The sequence below is a fragment of the Leptinotarsa decemlineata genome, unplaced genomic scaffold, assembly GCF_025532065.1.
Source record: "Leptinotarsa decemlineata unplaced genomic scaffold, Ldec_3_MD MMD2_tig00002974_RagTag_RagTag, whole genome shotgun sequence".
NCBI lineage: Eukaryota > Metazoa > Arthropoda > Insecta > Coleoptera > Chrysomelidae > Leptinotarsa > Leptinotarsa decemlineata.
The window spans coordinates 12508133-12526745 of record NW_027412578.1 but is presented as its reverse complement, the minus strand read 5'-3'; the positions used below and the strand labels follow the sequence as shown (position 1 = coordinate 12526745).

At 35.3% G+C, this 18613-nt stretch overlaps 1 protein-coding gene across 5 annotated transcripts in view; it reads left to right on the top strand.

The window, feature by feature from the left end:
- The window catches only part of ATP8B (ATPase phospholipid transporting 8B), a 92768-nt gene that overhangs the window by 40865 nt on the left and 33290 nt on the right, over nt 1–18613 (top strand). For 3 of the 5 annotated variants that reach the window (XM_074177499.1, XM_074177500.1, XM_074177498.1), the window contains exons 3-7: nt 7014–7072; nt 8470–8682; nt 9100–9305; nt 10731–11061; nt 12664–12991. In XM_074177499.1, coding sequence (XP_074033600.1) covers nt 7014–7072; nt 8470–8682; nt 9100–9305; nt 10731–11061; nt 12664–12991 — 1137 coding nt within the window. Of the gene's footprint in view, nt 1–1541; nt 2101–7013; nt 7073–8469; nt 8683–9099; nt 9306–10730; nt 11062–12663; nt 12992–18613 lie in introns of those variants that run through there. The other 2 variants (XM_074177496.1, XM_074177497.1) reach the window with 2 other exon arrangements.

The window sequence follows — 18613 nt, the reverse complement described above, 5'->3', positions numbered from 1 at the left end:
TCTATAATTATCACACTAAAATACGTTACGCAGAATTCACTATACATATCTAGTGTTATTTCAAATGAACCAATGAAAAAGTTTATCGCTGACTGTGTAGTTAGGTACTTGCTGTTTGACGAATGAATATTTCATATTTCCGTTGTGTTTGGTGCTGACCTCTCTTGTACGAATATAGAAATACACTTCCTCGAAATCAAAAAAAAAGAAACTTTTGAGGAAAAGCTAGTTTTTTGGACCAGAGAGGTCAGCACTAGACACAGACACAACAGAAACGGTTCTAAAAGGTGTCCCTAGAACTGAATCATCTATGATTTAATACACAAAAACCCATAAACACATCACATATTTAACAACAAAGGGAATTTTACCCATTATGCCAGTTTCCCACTATATGCGACTGCCGCGCCGTCACAAAAATTTTAATTAATTTTAGGGATTTTTATATCAAAGGTTGACTTTGAAAAAAAGGTCGTAAATTCGATATTTACAATTTACTGTTCCAATGAATTTTTAGTAGGGTTGAAAAATGTGATATGGTTGTAGATATTTATTTTAAGAATTTGTATGATTCATTTCAAACATAAATTTGACAAAAACGATAGCTGTCTCAATTCTTTCAGTATAATGGGAATCGCACATTGAAAGGTGAGACCGTTAATCCTTACCTTGCAAAAAGTACAACTTCTGAGGGTTATGGTTCGTAAGAAGTCTACAGCTGGTTAACGGAAATCACATTTCAACAATTTTTTTTCATTATGGAAAAGACGATTTTTTTTTCTTTAAATAATTGATAGGGGTCTCAGAAATCTTACCTGCGCCCCTTGTGGTTGTCTTATGAAACATTGAGAAAAACCTGAATAGAGTTATGACACCTGACAGGTCCTATTTGTGACAAATTTGAACCATTTTGAACTAAGGAAAGTAACGACCTCTGACTATCAATTTAATTACAAGATATTGTCAGATTTATGAAGAAATGAAAGTTTTATTTGTAGTTCCAAGAAAAATATTTTAAAACTGATATATACCTATGTGTGTTTCGTATTTTAATGATTTCATATTTTATTTTCCATCTGATATAACTCAGAAATGAGTAAACTGGCACAGCGGTTTCTGCTTAATAGGTTTAGATAGGGACTCAAGTTTCTTTTTTCTATATTCGGAAATCTGTCATCTGTCACATATCGATGTTTGAATGTCATATGGCGCTTGCGTCCGGTTTCATCGAATAAAATGTACTATTGCTCCATCTATTGAAAACTAGTTAAACTAAACATCTGGATTTTTTTATGCCTGATTTACCTCAAAGTTTCTCATTTCAACCAAGCCACTTTTCCCAAAAACTAACAAGAATATCGTATTTGTGTCGTTATCAATTCTTTTTATCTTGGGTTATTGAAATCTACTGTGTATGAACTGGTTTTCTTGTACATATACTGACATCTATTGATGAAATAAAGCAGAACGGCAGGTGTTCGTACCTGTCTAAAGGGAATTCCCTTTATTACCGACAAATAAGTTTCCTGGAAAAAAATTGCCACAATTTGACCTCGGCAGAAATTGACACATTCATAGGAGATCGAATAAGTGTTATGGTGTGTTTATACTTTATAATTAATCATGTCTCTTGAAAGTGGTTCGTCTATCAGGCCGTAATAAACAGTGTCGATATTGCCGTCTGGCTTTGAAGTTCGCCGAAAAATGAATTCGTGAAAATCAGCTGAGGGTTGCAGGCTCTTTCCAATGAGCTAGATGACATTGCCAGAGGGAAAATGGATTACGAACTGGAAGTTTTCGAAGTATACGACGACAGTGAGCAGCAGTCATCGAAAAGGCACTCCAAACACACTCGAAAAAAGTGCAAGCAGAAACAAAAATCGACGGTGTTGAGTATAGAGAGTACCGACAACGACATAAGCAGATCTAAAACTAGTGTGGTCGGCAGTGATAGGAAACATTTGAGCTTGTGCGAGTCTATACTCGGTGTGTTTAGCAAACTCTTCTGGAGGAACCCCAAGAGGTACCAGAGCACTGTCCCTGACAGGAATGATATAGCCCATTCTTCCAAAGACTTCCGAAAAGGCTACATGTTATGTGGTAAGTTCGTCTGTGATGTTTGCGAGTTCTTCGATAAACTATTTCGTTTCCTTGGATTTTGTGGTTCGGATGTGGGTGAATTGACTGGGTATTCTTGCAGTTGTTGTTTCTATTGTTTGGTAATCTGAGGCATTATTGGTGATCCACACATTCAGTCCTTGAAATAATTATAATCGTTCTTCAGAGGATATTCAAGAAAGTGGATATCTCATTATTTGTTTGTGCTAATTTTTGGAGATATGGTCGCTCAAAAGTCGAAAACGTTACAAAATCATCTATTTCAGAAACTTTTGTCTGAAATATAATAACTGTAGAAATTTCACAATCACATTCGGAAGACCTTCATTCAATTCATTTCAAATATTCTTTCCTAAGAATATAAAACTTCTGTTTCTACCGAAATGAAATCGTTGCTTCACTAGAGTTATTGATTGTATTTGTTGGCAATATGACAGTCAAAGTTAAGAAATCAACATCGGCTGCAAAATTTCACAATTTTGCTGGGTATTTACTGCATATCATCTGACCCATACTGGAAATTGCGTCTGGGTCATGTTCATAACAAGATGACATCTGTTAATTTTTTGTTTCATTTCTCCACAATTTCCAATTTATAAAAAGAAACAGTGTGGAATATTTGGAATAATACTTTTGTCGTTCGTACTTTGACATTTCCAGGTTATTATCATCATCAAGTATGTAAATCTAGAAATAAGGGTGTTCCAGAACAGGATGCTGATACTTAAAGGTGTGCAGAAGAAAATTTCAAATAAACCTAAATTGCAAACATCTTTAATTTTTCAGCAAGAGTGTTGAATTCTTAAGAAATATTTGTTTTTCATCATAACTTCAATAAATCTTTATGAATTTCATAACATGTCCTCTAAGCATCAACAGCTATTTTTTGAAGATTCTTTAAGGTTTCATTCAGTGGCGTCTGTACAGGAATGTAGGGCAAATTTGAGTTTTTGAAGTTTTTTGTCCCGACATGCGATTTTCAATTGGATAAAAAAAAACTATTCTTTTGTAAGGATGACTTTCGTATAATTTCTGAAAAAAGAGGCAATGAACTCTGTTTAGGAAACAATGGAAGTGACAAAATAATTGAAATAGTTTGGTCAGATATTTATTTAAGCACACATAATTCAAATATTAAAAACATAATACTTTGGAACATACGAGGTATGTTCAATAAATAAACAACACCATAATCATTCCTCAGCCACCGTATTCACCTGATTTTGCCTCATGCGACTTTTCCTGTTCCCAAGATTGACAGTACCCATGAAAAGACGGCGTTTTGCAAGGAGATAGAAACCGAATCGCTGACTACTTTGAAAGAGACAAAATAGAAATAGATGAATAAACTAACGTTCTTTGAGAAAAATAAAAAATCACCCTATTTCTTGAACAGAGTAGTATTTATTCTTTTTCTTCATTCTCCTAGGTATTTTGGACAACATTGAATTTCGCTGATCTATGGAATCGAATGTATACCTTATGCTCATTGAAACTGAGTAAAAACAGTTTATTCAGTTTCAAATTGTAGGAATTGATTTCTCATTTAAACTTCTGAACCAGTATTTATTTGAAGTAACATTGAACAGATTGGAACTCGATAGCCACTGTTTAGAAATATCAAAGTAAATATTGACAAATTCCCATGCTCAATCTCTGATGTATTGTGTAACCAATTTGCTAAATTTCACACGAAATTTATTCTTATTGAACATAAGTAATGTTGGATATTTATAGATGCAGATCGAACATCTGGTTTATATAAGAACAACGATTTTTTATTGGTAGTGAATCATGTTTCTTTAAATAAAAATCCACTTGTTTTACTGTTGTGTTACTGAATAGGATCAATCATCAGCATATATTATTGAAACAGAGTTTTGTACATCAGACCTTCGATTTGCTTTTTGAAAAATGTTACGCTAAAAATGCGATAATTTCTACAAAACTACGTTTTGTCTAGTTTCTTGACATCGACTGAGTTGCGACATTTACTTGGCAAATACTAATAACATACCGAATTTCAACGCAAAATTCGGGTTTTGATTTTTGTATAATTTTCTTATTGAAGTACCATTTTCAATTATTAATGGTTGGATGGAAGAGTAATATCTGCCTTGATTTATCATGTGCAAATGTTGAATTCTGCCTGTTGTTAGGTTAAAATAGTATCTGTTTTACTGAGGAACCTTTCAATAAAAGCATTTATTATTTTTATTATAAGTAGCTATGAAAATGAATTCGTTTTAATATAGGAATAAGGATGGGAAAACTAATATTCATTATCTGTTTAAAAAAATCTGTTTAAAATCTGTTTTTCCGTTAACCAGCTGTCGCACCCCTACGAACGACAACCCTCAGAAGTCGAAACTTGTGCGAGCTAAGGATTAAAGAGGTCTTACATTTTAACGTGTGATTCCTAACACGGAAGCAATGATTGGAAATCGGCTTGAATATAAAAATAACAAAAAAAACTCAAATTTTGTTAAGCTAGCAGAACCCACTAGCAATGATTTAAAAAATATAACATATAGAAAACATTCAGAACATTTTCGTTAAGCTAGCAGAACCCACTGATTCGGTTCTGCTAGCTTAACGTTAAACTAGTATGGAACCCAACCACAGAAAAAGCTTTCGTTGACTCAGGCTATGTCATAATTATGAGCTCCCATTGCTTCCCATCGCTGATTTTCTATATGTTGTTTTTTATCAGTGGGTTCAGCTAGCTTTACAGTTAAGCTGTCAGAAACTATGATGTCTTCGTTTGTTAAAAAGCCAAAAATTCGGGAATATAGTAGACAATTAGCATAAAATTACGGCCTAAAAATGAATATAAGAATTCAAAGTGGTTCTGCTAGCTCAACAGGAGTTTGAAATCATTCGTTGTTGTATGAATTTTCAAAAAAGACTTGAAAATCCCACAAAATATTTTGAATTCTGATCTGATTGAAATTTATTATGGGTTAAAATGTGTTGTGATGGGCTTTTCCGTAAATCAGCTGTTATTTTATTTCGAACGACAATTCTCCGAAGTCAAAACTTAAGCGAGCTAAAGATTAACAAGGTCTTATCATTTAAAGTGCGGTTGCTACCGCGTTAAGATTGTTGGAACACGTCTCTGAAATCGTATTCATGCCAATTGGGCATATTTTCCCCATTCAACTACAAATCAATGAAAAAACATTTTGAAATTTACTGTATGTTGAAAAAATGTCTCAAACTAGTCAAATACTTTACGGTGGAAAATAAATCTCGAGAATATCAAGCGGTAATTATTAGGAGTCTCGAGAGGCAATTGCTGTGCCATAAAAATTGATTACACTGTTTATGTAAGTGCCATGTAATTGTTGAATCCTTGAACCAGCTCTAGTAATAAGGTTACCATATGTATCAGTTTAAATTGACTATGAAATAATCATCAGGTCAGTCAAATTAGCTCAAAAAAGGGGCCAACAACACAAAAAAAAATATTAGCAATTTTCTTTCGGCACTGGCAGTCTAAATTTATGGGTCGATTTTTGTTTATTGAATAACTCGTTTATTTTCAATTTTACACGAAAAATAGTTACTACAAAAGTTGTTTAAATAAAAATTTCCTACAATTTTCCTATGATCGATATTTTTCGATTTATACCCGAAAAAAGGGGGTGAATTTTTTTATTGAACGTTTTCAATTGAACATTCATTTTCAATTTTACGGGAAAAATTATGATGAACAAAGTTGTTTAAAATCAAATTTATTCAGTTTTCGATTTATACCCGATCAAAAATCATCGATCCTAGGGAAACAAATATTGGAACCAAAATTGTAGAAAATTCATTTTAATACACACAATTTTTCCCGTTAAATAGAAAATAAACGCGATAATACAATGATGAGATTTTACCCCCTTCTTTTCTTGGGTATAAATCGAAAAATATCAATCATACGAAAAAATTGATAAGGACTAAAATTGTAGAAAACAAAATTTATACAACTTTGTTTATCACAGTTTTTATCGTGAAGTTGAAAATGAATTAGTTGTTCATTAAAAAAAATTGACCCTCTCTCTTCAGGGTTTGTTGATGATGACATTGTTCAGTTTTTGTCTGGAGTGGAAAAAAGGAGGATTATCACTGCCGATGAAAATGGTGAATGTTCCTCCTGACGAAAATCAAGTAGTTTTCATAAAAGAGCTCTAAAACAACGCATTTTAAACTTATCATTTCAACCTTTTTCTTTAAAAAATTATTTAAATACTTATAAAAGAGGAATGAAATAATGCATTCGACATTTAAAAGGATTCGTTTCTATTTCATCATTTGGTAACATCGGTTATGGTTAATAAAGGACAATGAATCTGTTACCTGTATGAGACAAACAAAAATGACACATTTCAGAGGCGTGCTGTTCTGTTTACTCATGTTCTGAGTTCCGAGACATTCTGTGACATATGATATTTTGTGCACCTAACCTATCTTCCTCTATATAAATAAATAACAAAACATCTGTTGTTTATGTGGCTTGTGGAGGTGGTATTGAACTATAATTTATATTTTGCCTTAATTGTTGATTTATAAAGATAATTTAGATGTTTTTCATATTTAGTTATTCAGTATGATATGACCACTTCATGGTAAAACCAGGTGGCTGGGAAAAAATATCAGCTTCGGGCATTCAGCATGTTCTGATATTTGCGGGCCACTCCAATGAAAAGGAGTGGCCTCAGTGCAGAACCTTGTGGGACACCTCTCTCAATATGCTCTAATTTGGACGTTCTGTTGTTTCATAGACCGACATAATGCTTTCGATTATATAAATATGGTGTGAGAAGTATAATGAAATAGTGAAGTGCATTCAAATGCCTAAGTAATTCAAAGCGATCATTGATTAACGCTCTTTTTTTTTGTTTCAGATAACCAGAGAAGAATTCACGCAAATGACAGAGTATACAACTCACAATTTCATTACTCTGTAAGTTGATTGTTTTTGTAATTACCTTCTAGCAAAATTTTACCTGTTAGTGTTTGACGTTTTATGTGCCAATTTTTCTAGTTGAAAATATTTTATTAAACTAAGCTGCATGTTTTTCTAAATAATTATCAAAACGCTTTGTTTACTATTATCGATCAGTGATTTTGGATATATTTTCCTGTTTTTTTCAAGTAAAAAGTATACATCAAAATCATACAAATAAAACAAGTCCTATTCTGGTGAAAGTTGTTTTTCAATAATATTTTGGAGGTTCAAATAATCGTCATTACAAACGTGTGAAAATAATTACACAACAGTATTGTGTATAAAGTTTTAAATTACATAAAACCTTCAAAATAATGCTATGACGGTCATTTCTAAAATTACTTCAGTTTGCAAATATTTCCACTGAAAAATCTCAATCGAGAATCCAAAGTTGTTTTCACACACTGTTTTCATGAAGAGTTATAAAGATGGCATCTGTATATTTTGTCGGTATTCAAAATTTTTCCAGGCATTTTTCATTTATACCTTCGAACAAAAAACAATTAGTGTTGAACCTCTATACAGGGTGTATCAACGATGTGTGGAAGACAGCTGCTTCCACTGAGATATAAAATGTTTCAAATAAAAGTTATAGAGTTAACTAGTTTAATGATCTAATAATTTTTATGAAGACAGGTTAGTTGGATAATAGGATCAATTAAAAAAAAACAATTACATGTTTTCTTGCCGACTTTCACTATTTAATTGAATTCTTCAGGGCTCTGCAACAATGAATTTTCATAAACAGACCTCCCAGAAAACTTATACGATTATTATCGGTTCAATTTTACGAAAAATACGAGAAATACGAGTTCTTCATTGAATTATTCATCGAAAAGTAGTTTCTTGTGTTAATATTACTATTTTAAAAACCATTAGACATATTAGGTACATTAATTCAGGTATTTTAATTATCAAATTGAAATAAGCAGTATTAAGTCCATCGGCATCTCTTCTAGTGTTAACACTGTCACATTTGGGGATATAAATCATTTCTCTCAAGAGACTTTTCATGTTCAACGAGGGCTGTGGGGGTTTTTTATATTTAGTTTATCAGAGTCTCTCATGTGTTCTAAAACCCGTGTTATAAGATACCGTCCGGTTTGACCAACATCGCATTTGCGACAGCTTCCACAGTTCAATTTGTACACTATATCGTTTAACCAAAACAATAACGTTTTTTAATTCGATGTTTTAAAAAACAGATAACAAAATAAACATAAACAATTTTGAAACTTATAAACTTCCTTTAACATATGCCTGTTTGGTATACAAAAACAAGATTATTGATGGAATCACCTGCCAAAGCAGTGGCTTCAGATTCAATCAACTGGCGTTGTTTTTTTTTTCAGAGTAACTACATAAAGACCTCAAAGTATTCGTTGTTGACGTTCCTGCCTCTGAATTTGTTCGAACAGTTCCAACGCTTGGCTAACTTCTACTTTTTGTGCCTTCTTGTGCTGCAGCTGATACCGGCTATCAGCAGTCTCACGCCTGTCACCACAGCTCTCCCTCTCATCGGCGTACTGGGACTCACTGCCATCAAAGATGCTTACGATGACATCGTAAGTAATATTTTTCAGCTTCAACACACATTTCATGAGTGAAAACGATTTTTTTCTGTTCATCACTTATCGGAAGAGGACTCATTGGTAAAGTGGCTCCAGAACTATTATACTACAATTACACATTTATTAGAGAGTTTTACGTAACAACTCACAACAGGAATGAATATATAAGTAAATTTGTGGTTCTTATCCAAGATTTCATGTTGGTCAAACGGGAAGAAGTTTTTCCGAACGACTGAAAGAACAGAGATTAATTCATTATATGAGGCCAGTTCAATGTTAACCATTTTTTAGCACGAGAGTTCGTTATATTTGGAGCAATTCAAATAAATAATGCATTTTTTTCAAATGTCTTTCATGTGAATTGATGAGATATTTCATGCAACAGGCGTATTTTATTTCTCGCTTTTCTAGCAACGTCATATTTCTGATTCCCACGTCAACAATAGAAAGTCCAGGGTAGTCCGCAAAGGGAAACTTGTCAACGAAAAATGGTCGGCGGTTCAAGTCGGAGATATTGTCAGAATGGACAACAATTCTTTCATTGCGGCTGATTTGTTGATTTTAACTTCTAGCGAGCCGAACGGCTTGTGCTACATAGAAACGTCAGAGTTGGATGGGTAAGTATTATTCGTTTTGAACCTTTACGAAACCCAATTTTGTCTTTCGGTTCTTCCAAAACAACCAATTTTCCCGCACACTAACTAGACCTGCAACCCTTTTCTGGACGCGAATTTCACCAACCAAGTTGGCGTCAAGTACAGTATAGTTCATCCCCCTGATAACTAACTTGGTTCGGGAAACAAGGTTCTGATATGTCGGAGAGCAGTGATTATTTTAGATTTATCCTTCGTCAGAAGTGTCAGCTTTATCTTTCAATTAACTTTTGAGTAAACATGTAATAATTTCCCTTCTGGCGCCCGGGTGCACATCACCTCCCACTGTAAAGCCACCCCTGCATGCACGGAAGCTTCTTTCAGATACACCCTGGAAAAAACCGTATGAAATAACTACTTTCAAATATATGAATATTAAATTAAACCGAAATCACTTTTTCTCATTTAGTTTGCACTCCCAAACATTCGTAACGGAAATTGAACCAGATATCGTAAACGAGAACGCTACTTGACATAATATATGAAAAATTATTAATATAAAATTTCATTCACAAGACAGTTCTGAATATTTGGGTGTACTTCGAAGTTTGAAGTGAAAAAAACTTTTTTCAACTCCTCATCAGTACGAGCTTCAGGAGTTTTTGTTGATGTATTTCCTTTTCCATAAGTTGCCGATGTGTTGAGCAAAGATGAAACTCACGAATCAACATTGCCTGTGAATATCAATAAGGTGAGAATTATTCGTATGAATTATGATGTCACAGCTGGAGCATATTCGAATAGTGATAAATTCACAGCACCTATGAATTTGATACAGTACGGGTATCAAAGAAGATCTCTTTACGTTTGGATTGAAATTTTTAGAATTTGTAAGAATGTGTGAGCATTTGGAAAAGGATATCAGATCGATGCAATTTGCATTCAAAACAATGAGCAAAAACAATTGTGAATGATGGCCAATTTCTTCAATTTCAAAAAACTAATCCAAAGTCGCCTTGTCTGTGATGTAGGTTAAGCTCGTTCAAGGTCAAACACAAAACACTTCCTCGTAGTCACCTTGGCTACGCCGTGTGGCGTAGTTTCAGAAGTTCAAGATAGCCACTTAACTGGCTTGAGTTCTTTCAAGGTCAAAATCACCTTGTCGAAAATATGAGGCTTTGATCAAGGTCGTTCAAGGTCAAACTCAAAACGCTACCTTAAACGCATATTATCTGCGCCGTACGTCAAGGTCGTTCAGTGTCAAACAAAACACTCTCAAAGTCACCTTGATTACATCGTGTGATGTCAGTGAAGGTCGATTCGAGGTTAAAAGTGGTGGGAAGAGGGTCCAAAATCGGCTTAAACTAACTACTGACACATGTGACAAGGACTGCACTGTGACAATTTTGCTTAAATTTTCATCCCAAAATAACTTTTTCTGCTTTCCAGAGAAACTAACTTGAAATGCCGACAGTGTCTGGTTGAAACGACCGAGATGGGTCAGGATGACACTCTGCTCGGCGAATTCGACGGCGAAATAATGTGCGAACTGCCCAATAACCTGCTAAACAAGTTCGAAGGGGTCCTGCTGTGGAAGGGCAGGTCTTTCCCATTGGACAACGAGAAGATAATGCTGAGGGGGTGCGTGCTGAGGAACACTCAGTGGTGCTACGGCGTCGTGATCTTTGCTGGCAAAGACACGAAGCTGATGCAGAACAGCGGCAAGAGTAAATTCAAGCGCACTAGCATCGATAGGCTCCTCAACTTTTTAATTATAGGAGTAAGTATTTTTTTTAACTATGATGAGGGATAATATGAAATTTTACCAGTAATTATTACTCCGACTGAAAAAAAAACAGCTGTATTGACGTTTGTTTCAACTTATCTCTTAGGATTCAAGTATCTCAATCAATCAATCAATCAATCAATTTATTCATTGTAAATGAAACATTACAACGTCGTTATTTCCTTAGTATTAAAATTAAAATACATATACACAGAGATGCACAGATCAAAATAAAATAAATAAATATATACAAAATTATCATGCACATGTAAACCTACAAGAGATGTAGTACATGTATTATTCATTTATAAAATCTTCTATTGAATAGAAACATTTTTCTATTAGGACATTTTTCAGCCAGATGGAGAATTCATTCGAGTGTTTCTTTTTTGCAAAGTCTGGAATTTTATTATATAATTTTGCGCCCCAATAATCGCATCCTTGCTGTGTTTTCTTCAATCGATGAAGAGGAACTTGCAGTAAATCTTTATTTCTGGTATCATAAGAATGATTGAGTACATTTTTTGAGAACATCTCTGGATTTGCGTGAACATATTTTAGACAACTATATATATATGCACTGGGAATGGTGAGAATTCTTTGTTGACGAAAAGCCTCTTTGCAGCTATCTCTATATGCAAGTCCGCATAGAATTCTGATGGCTTTTTTTTGCTGAACAAATATTTTGTTTGAATCAGAACTTGTGCCCCACAAAAGGATTCCGTAAGTTGCTATGCTGTGAAAGTTTGAAAAACATGTTATTTTAGCCGCTTGATATGTTGAAATTGTTTTCATTCTCCTTATACAATATATTGCTGAATCAAGCTTCTTACTCATTTGTACCTTCCAATTTAGTTTTGAGTCCAGATGTATTCCAAGGAATTTTAGTGATTTTTCCTCTGTATTGTTTTTGCTTGAAATCATTAGCCTTTGAATTTTTTCTTTGTTTAGCAGGAGTATATTTGCCGTAAACCAAATATCTGCTTCGGCTAGAACTTGCTCTGTCTGTTGTCTTATGTCACCTTCATCTTTGCCTTTAACTAGAAAAGTTGTATCATCTGCATATGCACTTGATGCATAAACCTTGATATTTTCGAGAAGATCGTTTGTGTAGATGATAAACAGAATTGGCCCTAAAATAGAACCTTGAGGCACTCCTTGAGTTACCGGAATTGTCTGAGATAGTGAATTTTTCCACCATGTAAACGATTTGACAGGTATGACTTGAGCAGTTTATACGAAATTCCTCTTACTCCATAATATGATAATTTCTCTAACAGTATTTCATGGTCAACAGTATCGAAAGCTTTACTCAAGTCACAGCTTAATATCTGGGAGTCCTCTTGATTATCAATGGCATCTATGATTTTTTGAATAATCTCTATCATTGCTGTCATTGTAGATTTTCCTTGCTGATATCCATGCTGAGAGCTGTTGAAAAATGCTGAACTGTCATGTCTTGAAAATATGTTGCAACAGACTTCATAGATTTCTCAAAAAGAAGACGATACCTTTTGACTTGGACTTAATTATTCCCGTTTCAATTGTTCTTTCATAAATTTATTCTTGACAATCGTTTTTTTTTTCTATTTTCAGATAGTATTTTTTTTATTGTCCATGTGCCTTTTTTGTATGGTGGCGTGTGGTATATGGGAGACCCTGGTCGGGCAGTATTTTCAGACCTTCCTGCCCTGGGACACTCTGGTACCTTCCGAGCCTATGGGCGGCGCCACCATCATAGCCCTGTTGGTGTTTTTCTCATACGCCATCGTCCTCAACACTGTGGTGCCGATCTCGTTGTACGTGTCTGTCGAAGTGATACGGTTTGTACAGAGTTTTTTAATCAATTGGGACGATCAGATGTACTACGAGAAGACGGGCACCCACGCCAAAGCGAGGACCACCACACTTAATGAAGAACTAGGTGAGTCCAATTGAAGTTTTTCTCCGGTCGAAATGGCGCCCAACGTGGGACACAAAAGTATGCGTGTACTGATGCTATTTCATTAACAGACCTCAGTTAAATTCTCGACATTCATTGGTTGATAATGTCATGTCGGTGATTTTCAAAAGTGAAAAAGTCAAGTTACAAATATACAGAGTGGTCCAACGAAAAGTATGCACCTTGCTTTTCTCCTTTTTTTGTCCAATCGATTTCAAGTAGTTTGTATTGAAAATCAGAGAAGCACTCCTCAGATAATAAGTAGGGGAGTTCCTGAGGGATCAATATTGGGCCCCCTTCTCTTTATTATTTATATAAACGATTTGCCAAATATGTTCTCCTCAAATATCGAGACAATTATGTATGCTGATGACACCACATTTGGCATCAGTATCAATAAAGGGGAGTGTCCGGCTACAATACTTGGGGAAGTTATGGAACAAGCAAAAACCTGGTTCTTGACAAACAAGCTCATACTCAATGAAAAAAAAACCAAAAGTCTCATTTTCGAATCCAGGCTATTCTACAATGTAGAAAACGACCTAGACATCTACACACTAAATTTCTGGGTGTAGATATAGATGTCAGGCTATTATGGAACATACATATATATATATATATATATATATATATATATATATATATATATATATATATATATATATATATATATATATATATACAATTTGCAATAGACTAAATAGTGCAGTATTTGCTATAAGAAAAGTTAAACAACTTATTAACCAATCCGCTGCAATAACTACTTATTATGCACTGTTCGAATCCATTATTGGATATGGCTTGTCTGTCTGGAGCTCGGCAGCTCAGTTTCATTTAAATGCTATATTCGTCATTCAGAAGAGGGCTGTAAGATGTATCATAGGAGCTAATTTTGAAGACTCCTGCAAACCAATCTTTGAAACGTTGAAAATAATGACACTTTACTCTCTAATAATTTTTGTAAAGTTACTATATGTCAAACAAAACATTAATAGTTACTCTGTTGTGTCCGATATACACGGTCACAACACTAGAAATAAAGATAATTTGATTTTACCTCAAACCCGGTTACAAAGAATGGACGATACTATTGATATTAAAATGTACAATCCCCTTCCTCTCACAGTACGTTCTCTGAACTATAGTAAATTTAAAAAACATTTAAAGACATTACTTACGGAAAATCCCCTATATGGTATTAATGACTTTTTCCATTCACTCCCGGGACCATAGAGCAAAGATGCCTTTCACGATTGTATGTATGTACTGTATTATTATTTTTATTGCACTGTATCTTCTGAAGATTTTATATTTTACTTTTGGCATATGTTAATTTGATGGTATTTTGTGACATGTTCTAAAGCTGTAGCTTTGTTATGAACCAAATGAAAAAAAAAAAAAATTGAATTTGTAACTTAACGCAAAAATGCTCGGACAGGTCAATTTTGCTTTTGAGGGGGACACATTTTAGATGTATTTTTCTACCTGTGCCTTCAACCCCCTAGCGAGGGTGAGTAACAATCCTAAAATTTTAAATGGAAAGTGGGGTCGAGTGATGTATCATTTGAAAGGGCACAAAATTATCTTTCCAATGGTACCTAATTTGTTGTATTTCACTCAAACATGTAGGTATTATGAAGAAAAACAACTACAACCCAGTACTTTGAAATGTGTAATTGACTTAGTAGAATCCTACTTCAGCAAGTGCTGAAAATGTGACCCATTTGCTTCCATACAATAATACAGATTTTGTTCAAATCTATTCCTAACATTCTGTAGCATATCAGGTGTCATACTTCTGCACTCTGCTGTAATTCGTTGGCGAATATCTTCTATGGACTCGGACTGCGTAGCAAAACATTTATTTTTCAAGTGTCCCCAAAGGAAAAAGTCTAAAGGCGATAAATCAGGTGACCTGGCAGGCCATTCGATGGGGCCTCTCCTTCAAATCCACCGTCCAGGAAACCGATCATCTAAAAACTCTCTTACTGGAGCAACATGTGAGGAGGTGCTCCATCTTGCTGGAAATGAAGCCGATCATCATTATTATTTTGGTCATTTTCAATTATTTCTGTTATGAAAGGATCAATTGTATCTTCAAGCATGTTCAGGTAGACCTTACCAGTTAAATTCCCAGGAATAATAATAATAATAATAATAATAATAACGCTTTTCTCAGGTCGAGTGGGCTGAAGTCGGAAACTGAGGGGTTCATCATGGCTTGCCAGGATGGTGTCTTCAACACCTTAGTCTACCGCAGTCGCGTGATGGGTATAGAGGTTCCTGACACAAGGTGCAGGGCCTGCCGCGAGGCGCCCGAGACCCTAATGCACTTGCTATCAGCATGTCCAGCATATGCGGTCTCGGCCTATATACATCGACATAACGCGGCCCTAAGAGTGCTATATTACCATCTACGGCACTCTTACGGTATTGACGAGACACCGGTGTTGCCCTACGCTCCGGGGGATATTGAATCCGTTGTGGGGAACGAGAAGTGCCGAATTTATTGGAACTATTCGTTCCCCACCCTCAGGCTCATACAAGCTAATAAGCCTGATGTAGTCCTTCTCGAACATCAGACCAAAACGATATTTGTCGTAGAGTTTTTAGCTCCTGGCGAGACGAATATCGTCAGAAAAGAGGAGGAAAAACGGATGAAATATCGAGATTTTCTCTTCGAACTCCGCATACTCTATCCAGATCACTCTGTCAAGATGGTCGTTCTGATTATTGGAGTCCTTGGTGGAATGATGTCTTCTCTACTCTCGAATCTCAAAATCATACCGGCTTGCCGCACTAAGGCAGAAATCTTAGCCGCACAGATGCAGAAGGCTGTCATTCTTGGCTCACTGCGTTTGCTCAGGGCACATGATTCTTGGATCCAATGATCACTTACCCCACGGTGTGGGGAGTGGTCATTGGTTGATTATGCTGGCACGCCCTCCCGAATGTATCGGAGCTTCGGGGTATAGGGCCTGACCAGCGCACACTACGGTGAAAAAAAATATTTATTCGTTCATAACGATCATAACATGATGACATAGAACAAGTCAATAATAAAAATAAAAAATAAATATGATAGATAAAATAAAATAAAATAAAATCTAAATACATAGACAGAAAACCCCGTTGATTGAAACAGTCAATTATATGATTGAAACCGTAGGTACATCAAAATTAAATATAATTATGAACCGAGCCACATTTGGTTATTGTGGCCCTACGATATGACTACCTAATATGCCACACCAGACATTGATTTTTTGAGGGTACTGGGTATGGACCTCTTGGAATAAGTGTGGGTTACTGTCATCCCAGTAACGGCAATTGTGCCTATTCACAGCTCCATTCAAAAAAATGTACTCTCATCGGAAAAGCACGATAGGTGCGGATCTTCAATTAGTAGCTGGCTCAGTTGTTCACAAAATTGCAGCCTTCTATCAGAATCATCTTCATCGAGTTCCTGTACTAATTTAATTTTGTACGGATGAAATTTATAGGCTTTTAATATCCGTATTATGGACGAACGCGAGACACCTCAGGCTGCAGCAAGCTGACGGGTACTTTGAGTATGATCCAACTCAACATGTCCCAAAACAGCGACTTCCACTGCTTCATTTCTGATCGGTTTCCGTGGCTGGTGTTTCACATTACAGACAGATCCGGTATCGACAAACTTTTGGACTAACTTGGTAACGTAAGAATCATTCATATTTTTCCTGGGATGACTGTTATTAAAGAGGCGAGCAGTAAGTCTAGCACAACTATTATGTTGATAATAAAGTTTAACAATTTCAACTCGTTCAGGAATGGAATAAACCATTTTTACAGTAAAGTTGAAATAATTTTAAAAGCAACCGAACTGAATCAATGAACGTTTGCCTACATTCTTTTTGTACACTTATCTGCTGTTGTTATTTGAACCATAAAAACGCACGAGAGAAATTGAAGAATGTAGTAGTGATAAAAATGCCGTTTTTTCCGCATTTTCATTAACACCAAAAATATCGAGTAAATGTTCTTACTTTTTTTATAACTATTCAAGTAAATACAACAAATTAGGTATCATTGGAAAGAGAATTTTGTGCCCTTTCAAATGATATATGACTCGACCCCACTTTCCATTTAAAATTTTAGGGTTGTTACTCACCCTCGCTAGGGGGTTGAAGGGACAGGTAGAAAAATACATCTAAAATGTGTCCCCCTCAAAAGCAAAATTGACCTGTCCGAGCATTTTTGCGTTAAGTTACAAAGAAAGGAGAAAAGCAAGGTGCATACTTTTTGTTGGACCACTCAATATATGAAAGGAGACTATTGCAAATCTCGAGGATAACAAGGCAAAAATATGAAATATTTCTTTTTTCATTTGGAATTCTCATAATCACTCCGTTTTTCATTCAAATAACTTGTTATCTCTGGTATTTGAATATCTTGGTTGGATATCACTAACCTCGGAAAATACGAGCTCGGCGATACATATATATTTTGTTGCGAAATGTTTTTTTCACACTGTAGAACATTGGAGAATATCTTGATATACGAGGGTGGTTTAAAAAGCTAACAGCACTCATAAATAAAAGCTAGTGAATTTCGTTGTTCATCTGTTGACAGTTACTCACCAAAGTTTCAGCCATTTTGGACCCGCAGTTGTTATGTAACAGTCGCTTGAGTGAGTTGACGTGAGGTTTTTACGAAAATTAACAAAATCGAGTATTAAGCTGTTATTGAATATCTGTTTTTGAAAGGCAAAACGTGTACGCAAATCAAAGATGATTTGGATTATCTGTATGGGGAATCTGCATCATCATTTCCCACAGTGACATTTTGGGCAGACGATGAACGTTTGAGACGTCCAAAAATTATAACTATCGACGAAAACATGGCTCGAGTTCACCAAGTGGTGATAGACGACCGCCGAATTAAAGTGAGAGAGATAGCAGAGGTTATGAACATTTCAAAAGAATGTGTTTGTCACATATTAGCACAACATTAAGGCATGAGAGAGCTGCCGCGCATTAGGTGCCGCGGTTGCTCACGTTCTGTTGGCGCAGCTTAGGCGCAATAAATCAGAGTTTTAGCACCGATTAAATTCTGTAGATCAGAGGTACAGATCTGTCAATGCAATATCATTCTTTGAAGTGATGAGGTTGTCGTGCAATTCTTTGTCTTTGTTTTCCAAGAACTCTATTACAGAGTCAAATAGATTGTAAAATTGAGTCAGACAGTTATCTCTTAATAACCAACGCACTTCTGTGTGAAATAGCAATCGGTTGAAATCTTCATCACTAGCAACACAAAGCTGATTAAATAGTATGTCATTTAAAGAGCTGTTTCGGATTTTATTGACTGTTTTGATGATATATCGTAGTGATTGAGAGAGGCGCTCACTCAAATTTTTCGCAAACAAATGTTGCCTATGAATAACGCAATGTACAGCGAGCACATCTGGAATTTTGAGTACGATATGAAGCGTTTGTGACGTCCTGTCATAGCCGGAGCGCCATCTATAGCAGCTGATATAATATTCTTCAGTGGAATTTCTTTCTCAACACAATATTTTTCCAGTGTATTATATATGGTTTCTTCTTTTGTATCCGTCTC